This window comes from Agelaius tricolor, unplaced genomic scaffold (genome assembly GCF_023055355.1).
Source record: "Agelaius tricolor isolate 1412-34295 unplaced genomic scaffold, bAgeTri1.0.p SCAF_2, whole genome shotgun sequence".
NCBI lineage: Eukaryota > Metazoa > Chordata > Aves > Passeriformes > Icteridae > Agelaius > Agelaius tricolor.
Window position 1 is genome coordinate 59520572 of NW_027269262.1, and position 12378 is coordinate 59532949.

At 39.2% G+C, this 12378-nt stretch overlaps 1 protein-coding gene across 3 annotated transcripts in view; it reads left to right on the plus strand.

Annotated features, from left to right (window-relative positions):
- NKAIN3 (sodium/potassium transporting ATPase interacting 3) overlaps positions 1-12378 on the plus strand; it is a 341080-nt gene that overhangs the window by 152005 nt on the left and 176697 nt on the right. For all 3 annotated transcript variants that reach the window (XM_071420123.1, XM_071420110.1, XM_071420114.1), the window contains exon 2: positions 8562-8699. In XM_071420123.1, coding sequence (XP_071276224.1) covers positions 8562-8699 — 138 coding nt within the window. The remainder of the gene's footprint in view (positions 1-8561; positions 8700-12378) is intronic.

The following is a 12378-nucleotide window of genomic DNA, read 5'->3' on the forward strand; positions in this document are numbered from 1 at the left end:
TGCTGTATGTGGGCTGGCATTTAAATGAAACAACCAAGGGAGTCTTAAATGCCATTATAAGCACGTTCATTCCAGATGTTTGCAGGATTTTATAGGTCAAGCAGCCAAGGGGCTTGACTTTAGTGTTTTGGGATCAGTTACAGCTTCATTGGAGGGTTGAAATTCAATCTTAAATCACTGTGCTGTAACCAGTTGGTGCTGTGGGGTTTTATTACAATAGCTGGCTTCTTCCCTCTCATGGCTACCCACAGCCTGGAACTGCATTTTTATGGGCTCTGTTTGGTACAGATGTAGCCATCAGCCTTGGGTATATCACCCTGGCACCTGGGAACTGGAACTGTCTGATGCCACATTTTATATCACTGCAGTCAGGTCACCCTGCAGAATAAACATTAACAAACTCTTCTCATGCTGATGAGATTCTTAAATAATTTGCTATTGCGTTTCTGAGGCAGATCCTGCAGCCCTGATGCAGTCATGGCTTCTTTTGACTTTGTGTGAGCTTTGTCAGAGGCAAAACCGGAGGGCTGGGCTCAGTTTGGTGGAATACCTCACAATATCATATCAAATCCATCACTCAAAATCTTCCTGCACATCACCAGTGTAGTAGCAAGATTTTTGTAGTACACATAATTAGAAAAACAGTTTTGTATTAAGAATTACCTTTGTTTTGTGTCTGTCTGATAATGTTAAATAGTGATATTAAATATATGTATATATTTGTTAAAATGTGGACAAAAGAATCTTTTCAGCACCCTCTAATTACATTTATAGATGTTAAAGCTCTGGCATTTACCATCTCTCCTTTTTATACTAGGGTCCAAATTACCTGATGAGATCAACTTCTTTGCCATTCATTTAGTGGGGTCTTTTGGTTCTGAGTTGTTAGAGCAGTGTATTGGCTTTCAGAAATCATTGAACATGTACTGCTCATTCCTTATCTGTCTTTATTCTTAAACATTTATCAAAGAACATCTGGTAAAGTATTGAGGCGTGAATTTTTTTTCTTCTCAAAAACTTTTGTTTTGTTTTGTTAAAATATCATGTCTTCAGCAATATTATGTGCTGTCACTACCACCACCCTCCACTGAACTCATTCACCAAAGCAGTTACCAGAATGGTGGGAAAAACTTTACTTAATTCTGAGTATTTTCCATATGAGTTGAACAGCTGAATAAGAATATCATTTGCTGTTGAAAAGCAGCACAGGCTGTCTTAAAAAGACAACATATTTCTTACTGAACCTGCCTTTCTTTTCTTTGTTTTTATGCTTTGGCCTTCACTAATCTTGGCTATTGCTCTTTTATCGAGCTCCTTCAGCACATGTATTTCTTTTGCTTCATGTTTTATTTAAAATTACTCAAGTGACAGCCAATTACCTATCTATCTGACCAAGACTGCAAAGACACTTTTGATCATCAGGGTTTTTTTTCTTCTCTGACAATTACCTGTCAGAAAGCTAAGTTTCTCTTTTGCTCCATTAAACTAAACTCACTATAAATATTTGTGATTTACTCAGAACCTTTCCTGACATTCAATAACCTCCATGACACATAGTCTTATAAATGTATTTAGTGAGCTGTTATAAGGGATTGCCAACCTAAAATCACCCAAAAGCTAGTGTTTCACCTGGACAAGTGAATACAGATCATTAAAAATCTAATGAGAGTTTGTTCTGTGGTCAGATAATTCCTTTAGCTGTCACCAAAGTTATGAAGTAGTGATCTAAGTCAAACATTTAATTGGGACGCTGACTACATTCATTTTTGGTAATGAAGCCTGTAGTGAAAGATGGTAAGTTACAGATAAGGAGGCTGTAATATTTAGCTGAGGAACAGTAACTTTCTAAATAGTGTTCTTCAGCTAAGAGTGATCATTCTCGCACTTCCCTTCCTCTTTAGGTTTAAATGCTCTCCCCTGCATTAAAAACAGGGCATTTCTCTGGTGTTAAATCTTATCTCCCTTTTTACTGAAGTCAAGCCTGTCAGCAAAATTCTGAAATCAGAGCAGGAGTAAAAAATTTGTATAAAAAGTTGTTTATGCATTACCATTGGTCTTTGATGAAATTATTTACTTATTTGTTTTAACCTTCTTCTTTCATCACCTGTTAATTTCCTGTTGGAGATCCTGGGGTTTAGCATGTGGTAAGTCAATCTTTTACTGTCCAATGCTGAGGTTTTATCCACAGTAGCTTGGCAGCTTTTTGATGTCTTTTCCCCTTAAATTAGAAAATGCATATTTTCCAAATGTGAGCGTTGAGCGTTCGCCCCAAGGTTTTACAAAAATGTTTTCTCATTGGAACATCTGTCAAGGAAAAAGAAATACACACCTAAGAGCCCTGGAATGTGAAGACAGACTTTAAGGCAAATGTGCCTAGTGCTAAGAGTGACCTTGATCCAAGGTCTTTTCTATTCCAGCCGAATGCAAAGGCTGCAGGATGGTGTAGGACGCTCCTTCTGCTCCTCTCCTGCCTCACCATTGCCCTCTCCCTGGTGTTGGTGTGTAGCTTTTTGGGAATGCCCACCAATCTGGGGACCAAATAACCAAGGGAGAAGGGAGGGAAAGAAGGAAGGAGGGAAAGGAGGGGATGGGATGGGACAGGATGGGATGGGAGGATAGGTTGTGAGGAAAAGGTGATTGCGCTGCTGAGCTTAGCAAAGGTATCCTGGGGTTTCAGAACAGAGACTGCTTAAACTGCAGGTGGAGTTTCTTTGGAGGAGGCTGGGGAACCACTTCAGTTTTTAACAGCTGCATCTTCCAAACTGGACTAAACTGTAATTCAGTTGGAACAGTGGAACATTGGAACCAGTGATAATGGTAAAAAGACCAACAGTCCTCAGAGATTCATCATGTCCAGGAAACTCTTCCTGAAGCCAAAGGTTAAATTTATGATCATAAGATGAAGATGAGAATTTTGAAGAAAACATCTTTATTCTTAGGAGCAGCAGTTAGTATGGATGATGTGCTGTGCCCTGGAACTTCTCCTGTGATAAGTATTAGCAATACCAGCCAATTCTGAGTTTACATGCATAATTCAAATATTACAGATAATTCCTGACCTGAATTTAGAAAAGGAATGCTAATAACTGTAATTTTTTTATTCACCATTTTTTGTACACTATTTTAATTTTTGAAAGCTGAGTCCATTTGTAACAGTAACAGTGTCCATTTGTGAAGTCATAATTTTTCTCCTTTTTTTCTGTCTTGTAAAATTGTTTTAATTTCAAAAAGGATTTCAAAGCTATATAGTTTTACAGCTCTACAGTTATTAAATATGTCTGATTTTTTTTTTAGATTTCTCAAATACAAATGTTTTAGGTATACTGATATTTTTGTGTTTCTTATAATTTCTAGGTATTGTTTTACATGACAGAGTGAAGCAACTTTTTAGTATCAAATTCAGAGTAAATTACACTTCCCAGTTTTTTTAAACTTAATAATTTACACCGTAGCAAATTTGCAGCTCTATCTTTTAACCTTTTATTTTTACATTTAGCAATTTTATTGTCTTCAATTTTTATCATGCCACTTTTGGGTCTTTTCTTGTATGAAATGATCTGTTACATATGAAAACTTTATCTTGGTATAGTGACTTCTTCTGTTATGGATTTGGTTCTATTTATTAATCTCAAACTAACATGTCATTTATAAAACTTTTCCATTAAACTGTAAAACTGACTGTTTTCCTTGATGTTTCTGACAGAAGAGAAAATTGAGTTTTAACACAAATTTGAAAGTTGACTTTATAACTCTGCTGTGGTGTCTCATCACTCAGACAGCTTCTGATCTATATTTTGAAGTATAAGAGGACCTGAGAATTTAGAGGAGGGGTGTAATTCACAGGGCACCCTGTTGAATCCTTCTCTCAAAAACGTTTTTTGATTTCTCTATTGATGAGGAATATCTTGGTGATTTCTTTCTGGAGATCCTATGCAGCATTGCCTTTTATTTTGCTACTCCTTTGCCTTAAACTGCTTGTAAAACAGTTATGCTACAGTTGCTACTATTTTTGCTACTATTTTACTATAGTTGCTACATTTATGCTAGTTATGCTACTCTTTTTTCTGTTCAAGAGGTTCCAATTGTGCTGCACATCTGGTTGACCTCTCTAGGTGAAGCTGCTCAGAATTCAAACAGATTAGTTCACCTGAAGTTTTTGCTGTTCCTAATAAAAAAAGGCTTGAGCATGGCTGGAAGAGAAAGTTCTCCCTGAGTGACTTTATTGAAGCCCCATCTTACAGCTTCTCCTTCTGCGCTCTGCAGGAAGTGGGAAATGGGAAATGTTGGAAGACTTAGTGAAACAAAGAGGTAAAAACCCAAGACTTCATTAAGTGAAGTGCTACTGTCCCACTAGAGCATTTTACTGCTAGTCCTGGTCTCCTGAGTCTTGCACTTTGCATTACAAGATTGTCAGTGGTGATGATGACTAAATAACAAAGCACTCCCTTGCCAGCAGTAACAAGAAATATCATGCATCCTTTTCCAAGTGTTGTTATGATAAGAAAACATTATTTCCCATCCCCCCTAAAAATCTTTGATAGATTTTTATAAGTTCTCATGAAAATATTTCACTCAACTGGACATAGGTTTCATTACAAACATACACCTAATATCTAAGTTGCTGAAACAAACTCTCCTCTTTTATTTGCAATAAAGGTTTGGGTTTTCATTCCACTTCTACAATGCTCATTTTAAAAAGTATCAAACAACAATTTATTATGGACAGTCCCAGACTTTGTTGTTTTAGTTGTCACAAGCAGTGGAGGTGCAGCCTCTCCCAGCTTAGTAGGGAACGATATGACAGTAAACCCCAGAGGACCTCAGTCACATTGAGCATACCCCAGCTGCAGCCTTGAGCTCCTCTGCCCTACTAAGTTGATTGTCTGTCTTCTAGCAATGGAAGAAGTTGAGCCAGCTAATTTTGGGAACCTCTCCCTTCCCTTTAGGTTTCAGTTTTTTAGGCTGTTTTCAGAAGAATCTGAAAATGGTGAAGAAATTATAAATTATTGTGGGAAAATTTCTTGTTGTGAAAAACAGCCTCCTTATAATCAGAATATTTCTGGTGTAACATTCTGAAGTATTCCCATGCACCTAAATCCAAGTGAAACCATCTTTCACAGAATCTAGGCTAGTTTGGTGGCCAGTGATGGACACAGAGATTTTGGATTTGAGCGAACATCAACAGTATGGGCTCTTCATATCTGTGCAAGACCAGCCTGTAAATGTTCACAGGTGCCTGTTTCCTCTCCTTTATTCTGATGATTTCTGTCAAATCAATTACCTGAATCACAGCCTATGTTAGGGATTGCTGCTTTGTTTGCACAGAGCTAAAATCTTTGTGGCCTTCCCTGCTTCTTGGGGGTTCTAACAGACATGAGAGCAGCAGCACTTAGATGTCTCCTCTATTCAGTCCAGAATGCTCATATGGTATAAAGAAAACAGATCTTAATATGTTTCCTCTGCCATGATAATGAATTACTAGCTTTTTATCTTCTGCCTGTGCTGCCTGCAAGGTGTTATAATTCAGAAGAGAGTAGCAATTTGAGGAGGAAAGACATGCCTCCTACCTCTTTCTTTTCTTTAGATTCCTCTTGCCCCCACACCACCCGTGCTGATGTATTCTGTGGGCTTTGGGGATGAGACAAATTACTCTGTGTTGGTGACAAGAGCAGGATAAATGAGACTTAGCTGTGCAGGAAGGTCTCTCTGCATAGCCTGATGGTGAAAGCACTTCTTAGTGGGGAAGGAATGGTACTGTATGCTTGGCATCCTGCCTCCAGGGCTCCTTCAGTGGTTTCGTGCTGTCACTGTATATAAAATAAAGAGTGAGCCCTGCAGGCAAGAAACATGAGCAACTCTCTCAGTTTTGTACAAGTGCCATAGGCAATAGACTGTACCCTCGTGTTTCTACTTGTGCTCTCTTTTTGACTTGTGAAATACAATTTTCTTTTTTTGCCTGTGACACAGCTTCAAAGAGAAGCTCTTTCCCTCAGTATCCTAATGGATAGGAAATGGGAGGAGAAGAATGAATAACTCAGTAGGCAGCAGGAGAGGAAATTGAACTTTATTTCTCTGTGTTTGGGGTGGGTGCCTTATCCACAGTAATCCATGGAAAGGCTAATAATTTCTTTTTTCATGCGTAACTCTGTCTACGGTGAATATATACATGTGCACCCTTATTTTGGGAATACATTTGTGGCCACTGAGGTATTTTGTGGGAGCCCAGACGTGCCTGATGGATGTACTCAGAAGTTGCTTGGCAGATATCAGGGAGATGCACATGAAGGCAAACTTTTTATCTGATCCAGTTTAGGCATGAGCTGAACACAAAGCCTTTTAGCATGAATCTGGTGGCAAAGTGCAGTGGTTGCCTTCATTTATGTTCCAGTATTATATTTTCAGGCATTTAAGGTGATGATCTCAAAATTTATCCCAAGGGTCAGTTTAAGAAGGGACAGATATCAAACAGCTTCATTCATATCTGTGCTGCAGGCTTTTATCTTTCAGATAGTTCTGACTGTTTCAAAGCTACATAAAATGCATAATGGCATCTGTGAGCCACCAGTGTGAATTTCCTCAGTACCCACTCTGGGCAAGCTCTCTGCTCCTGACACCAGCATGTTCTCGTGCCTGGGGAGGTAGCCAGGCAGTGACATTGTGGATGTTAGTGAACCATTAAAGTTTTCTGTCACATTAAGCAGGGTTATTGTGACCAGTGGCCTTCCCAAAGAGAGAGAAACCATGGCCAAGGGTTGTTTTGAGTAGGTAAGGGTATAGTCTGCACACAGCTGCCCTGTTTCAGAGCCAAGGACACCTTAATGGGGACAATGCTAAGCCAGCTGCCTTCAGTGCTGGGAGTGTTATAGGACACATTCAATTTATTGTGCAGGTGAAGACCAAAGATGCAGGAAGATTTCAGTGAATGTCAGGGCAGAGGTGACTCTAAGCAAATCCTTGTCTGATTTGCCAGCTCCATCTTATTGCTTGCTAATGTCAGGGCTTCAGGAAGAAACACATTGTCTCTGAAACTGGTGGTCTCTTAAATTTTTTAGCTGTTTTGCTGACCCAGAAGATTTCCACTTGTAATGGGAATGAAAAAGTCTCAGGCTCTGGTCATGGATGTCATAAATGCCTTCCTATGTGATCCAGGACTCTCAGTATGTTGTTTCTAGGCCGTAAACTGTAAGTTCTGACTGTGCCAAAGAACTTTCAAAACTCTTTATTTACCATCCTGCACATGGGATTTGGGGCACCCTTGTGTTGTACTGTGTGATTTTTCATTTATCTATTCTGGGTCAGATGTTTAGCTGATAAAAGTCAGATATATAAAACTCCACTGATTGCAAGGGAGCTGCACCAAGTTGATGATTCGACTTTTATTAATTTCATTGTTTAGATTTATCATATTTATTAAGCTCAGCATAGAGAATATGGTTTTCATGTCTGCTGTAATGGAGAGTTTTTGTACAGAAAAAATGGATTCTGCTTTCAGTGACACCTAGCCTCATCTTGCAGGTGAAGATTGAATCTGGCCAAAATGAGTAAAATGAAATGGTTTATGTGAAATACCCACATATGATAATAATTTGGTTGGTATTCATAGAGCCATGCTTGCTCCATCTGTCTCAGTTATAAATATTGTAAGTGCATATTTCAGTAAATTTTAGGGTTTGTAACAATGTAGTAAAATCAAGTAGATGTTAATAAATTCTAGCAAGCACAGAAATTCAGTTGTTTCTCAGTAGGTTTCTATTTAGTGCTCAAGATTATCTTGCTACAGCTGCAAAAAATATTGAACTAAGTTTAAACTCCAACAAAAATGCTGCTAAGAAAGTTGATTTTCTATGTTTAGAACAGTGGATTGGATTGTCAAAAATGAGTAGCAAATGTGTTTGCAGAAGAATTTTATATCTGGCTTTTTGTTTTTCTTTTTTGTCTAATGTTCAGAAATGCAGAATTACCTATGAACCACATGCTGATGCAAAGATAAAGGCTGATGCCTCTTGGTTTCCTCCTTTCCCCAACTAAATCCAGACCCAAAATGGCATGATGGCAGTGGGAGGAGAGCTATTGGGATGCCACCATTCCTTTCTGATTTGTAATTGCCCAAAAGTAAAGTAGCAGCTTTAGAAGAGCACAGATGGCTCGTTTGGCTGATGGCTTTGAAGCAGTTTGCTCTGAGGTCTTCCAACATTTTCTGCTGCCTCTCACCCCCTGAGCCTACGTCTGTGCCTCAGGAGCCCCCAGCAGTGTCCCTTGATTCCTGCATTAGGGAACCCCTGGGATCACAGTGGCCACGTCTGGGACTTGTCTGGGCCTGCTCGGCCCTTTTGGGCTTTCAGGAACAGATTGAGGAACTTGCACTCGAGTCTTGTGAGGAGTAAATCTAAGAAAACAAAGGCATGGGGAAGGGAGGGAGCGTGATGGTGATTCAGAAGCAACAGCAAGGTTTGCATGGCTTTGCTCTCTCACTGGTGAAGCCTGATGCAAATAAGAAAATATCATGTTTTGTCCAACCCATAATTGAAAAGTGGATGTTCTGTTTATGTGTTTTCTTACAGCTGGCAGCATTAGAGAGACAAATCTTTGACTTCCTGGGTTTCCAGTGGGCTCCTATCCTTGGCAATTTCCTACAAATAATAGTTGTCATTTTGGGTTTGTTTGGAACCATCCAGTTTAGGCCTCGATATATAGTCGTGGTAAGTCTCATTTATTATATTACTTTTTGTTTTTTGCCAAAACCTGTCATATTACAAAGCAGAATTTTCTTGTTTTCAAAACACCAGATGGTACTTCTGTAGAAACTGTACAGATCTCCATGTCTTTTTGCAAATTTAGGACTACTAAGTAAATTTTTTTTGAGATTTTGGACATTATCAAAAACAGGTAACCTGGAGAAAGTGCTGCCAAAACTATGACTATGGTACAAGTCAATTAGACTATGTAGATAAATAAATAAAGTAAAAACTGTTCTTTTTGTAACAGACAAGCAGAATTGATGGTGATTACAAAAAAATTTGCAATGGCCAAGTTATATTTGACTGCATCTTTCTCTTAAGCAGAGAGGAGCAATGATTGTAGAAATTTCTTTGGTCCTGTGAACCATGGGTTCCAAAGAAGTCTCCTTCTCACTTACATGTAATTTTGTCAAGACCTGTATTTATGGCTTTGACCCTAAATTATTGTAAATTCTCTCTGATGCTTTTAACTTGAAGCTTTTCAGTTGTTTTTTCCCCATGTTCTCAATATAGCCAGGAATAAAAAGAAATTTCAAAGCTGTGAAGTAAACTGCCAACAAAAAAAAAATCTCTGTTCCTCTCCCACGTTCATTTTTGAATGTAAGAATGTTATGTATTTACCTGGTAATGGCTGTATTTGGAACATTTTGGTTGTGTTGTCAGTAATGGATTTTAAGAGGCTAAAGTTATCTTTTTCCTCACAAAGGAATAAAATGTCTGCTGGGGAAAACTTGTTAAACAAATACTTTAAAAGCTTCATCTTTTCTAGTCCAGCCTGGTATCATGTAATTCTTTGTCATGTCTTAAAAGAAAATTGAACAAAAGTGCATCCAAGATTACACTCATGTTAGCTAAGCTTACAAGCAGACTATAATGAATTGAAAATGGATTGATATAAAAACCAGCACTTTTATCTATTAGCTGTGGTTGAAGAGCTGGGCATCCATGAATTGATGATTCACCTTTCTGCTTCATGCTCTCCATTTTATGCATAAGAACCGAGTGTAAGCATCTGTAAAATTATGTGGGAATTTCATGTCTGAAGTGCAACACCACAAAATTTCTTGCCCCTCAGGTTCATCACTGCTGTTCAATGATGCAAGCTCTGTTTAAATTTTCAAATGAAATGCAACGGATGTTGACTGTTTCTATATCTTTTCCAATTGAACATTTTAGGCTATACAAAAGGTTTTTTTTAAAGTAGAGGTAGAAAAGTCATAATTAAAGAAAGAAACACCTCCCCAGCAAGGTACTTTATGCTGCTTCAAATGAACTCATATTCTGATTGATCTTTAAGCATATATTTAGGAGCTCTAGCTACTGCAGGCACCAATACTCATTACTGGGGGAGATCAAGGCTTTAGAGTGCAGCTGGTCAGAGTACAGTGCTAATAATGCCATAGGTCACAGGTTTGATCCCTGTGTGTGCCATTCACTTAAGAGATGGACTTGATGATTCCTGTGGGTCCCTTCCAGCTCAGAATGTTCTGTGATTACCCACTTCTTCATCCCATCACCACTTCTCTGAGTGATCTGTGGTTATATCCTTACTACCGTAGGGTTAACAGGGAAGTAGGAGTAGTTTGAGCCAAATCCTGAAGTCTGAAGGGAGTCTGTAACATGAGGTGTCTCTAACTGATCTCACAACTCAACACCAGCAGAATAGGGTGGCTGTCATATCTTCCTGTTCCCACTGTTCCCTGACTGAACACTTCCCCAGATCCTCTCCCCCATTTCTGGCAGGAGTTAACTGGATCTGTCAGTAAGTCAGTTCCATTTCCAAGCTGTCAGAAAACCAACCTAGCAAAAAGTGGAGATTTTCTTGCTAAACTGGTGACCTGAATCCAGTCTGTGAGGTTCCAATGGTTGCCAAGGTTGGCATAAGGCAGGGATTGGGACTGCATGTTTATGAACAGCAAACATGTGGAGGTGGAGAGGAAAGGAGGAGTAGCAAGACTTCTCTTGTTGCTAGCTCCAAACTTGTCAGTTCAGCCTCATGTCTAGCCTTGCCCTCAGGTTGAATTCAGTGAATACCTCAAGCCAGCATAAGCAAAACTCCCTTTGCTCAGCTGCTGCCTTCAGTCCCTGTGTTGTTCCTCTGCTTGCACCAGCACAGGTACCAGTTCAGCCACTTGGTAAACTGTCAAACCAGAACAGATCCAAGTTAAAAGCACCTATTTTCTTTACTGGTGTTAATTTAAGTGTCGGTGAGCTCTTTAATGTGCTTTGCTTTTTCCAGGAGATGGGAGAGGGGAAATGGGAAGAAGTAGCCAGAGGAAGGAGAGAAGTGCATGGAGTCTTTCCACAGCAGTGCAGGGTCACACAGCTTCAAGTTTCTTGTTGAGCATAGCCTGAGGATCTTCCAGTCTAGATCAACACATGCTCCCCAGAAACTGGGCTTCCTAGGGCTGTGCCAGCCACAGTTTAGCTTTGTCCACTGTCCCCAAAAGCCCCAGAAGGAGTCAGTGGTACTGACAGTAAAGACCCTTACCAGTGCCAGCTGCATACTGGCTGTATTCACTAAGGCACAAGTGACTGCCCACCTGTAAATTTTTACTGCTGACTTTAAAGTCTGTTTAATGCAAATCTTCAGTAGTGTCCTGAATTTCGGTATTAAACACAATGTGGAGAGATTCTTACCAAGGCTCTGAGTAGTGAATCAGGCTTCACATTTATGGAGAAGATTCATGGCCCTCCATGTTCATAGGTCCACTTTCAGCCACATCTAAGTCCCTAGATTTGTTAGGGCTTAGCATCCCAAGAATTTGGTACTATGTTGGTGGCTGAAGAAGTATTTTGAGTCACGCTTTTATGTACTCTTATGTACTTTTCTGATTTAGATTAAATTTAATCCAGTTTAACTGGAAAAGTAACTAATTTCTTCAAGAAAATTATGCTTAGTGTCCATTGTCTTTTCCAGATGACTTCCCTGGAAATCAGCTTCACTAATGCAGATGATCCCATCAAAATATTAAAAAACTGAAGTAAAGAGAGAATCATGTCAGACACAATGGTTTACTTCTGTAAACTGTCTTCACAAAATTAATCTGGCATGTGTGCACACAAATTGTCCTCATGATAATCTGTCATACTCTGATGGTGATCCTGACTTCAGGTGACCAGCTCTAGAGCCATTGTTTAACCTCAAGAGAATGTTTTTAATCTATCTTCTGTGCAATGAAGTCTGTGCCTGAAGGTTTCCCTGAAAAGTGAAGTTACACAAAAGCTTTCACTTCATCATCCTATGCTGCGTATGTCGTGTTCAATCTCCTCAAATTTTGAAATATGTAAGGAATGGGAAAGTAAGTGAATAAATGTAATACATGTAGGGCCATAATTTGAAGCACATCTATACTGCAGTCAAATATGAAAGTGCTTCTGCAGGCACAATTGAGCAGGCTTTTGTTGGAGGTACATAGAGCCAAGAAATTCAGTGAGGGCTGCAATAGAAACTGATAAAAACAGTAGCAGTTGCATGCCTCTGGCTCTTCCACTGCCATTGAACCCAGGCTGGCCAGTTTATCACTAGGATTTAGTGACCACATAAATATGTTCACTATGGCACCATAAATATAGTCATTGTAGATTAAAAGTCTGAATAAAGAAATTAGTTTGAGTGATATAAAATTTGTCATGAGAG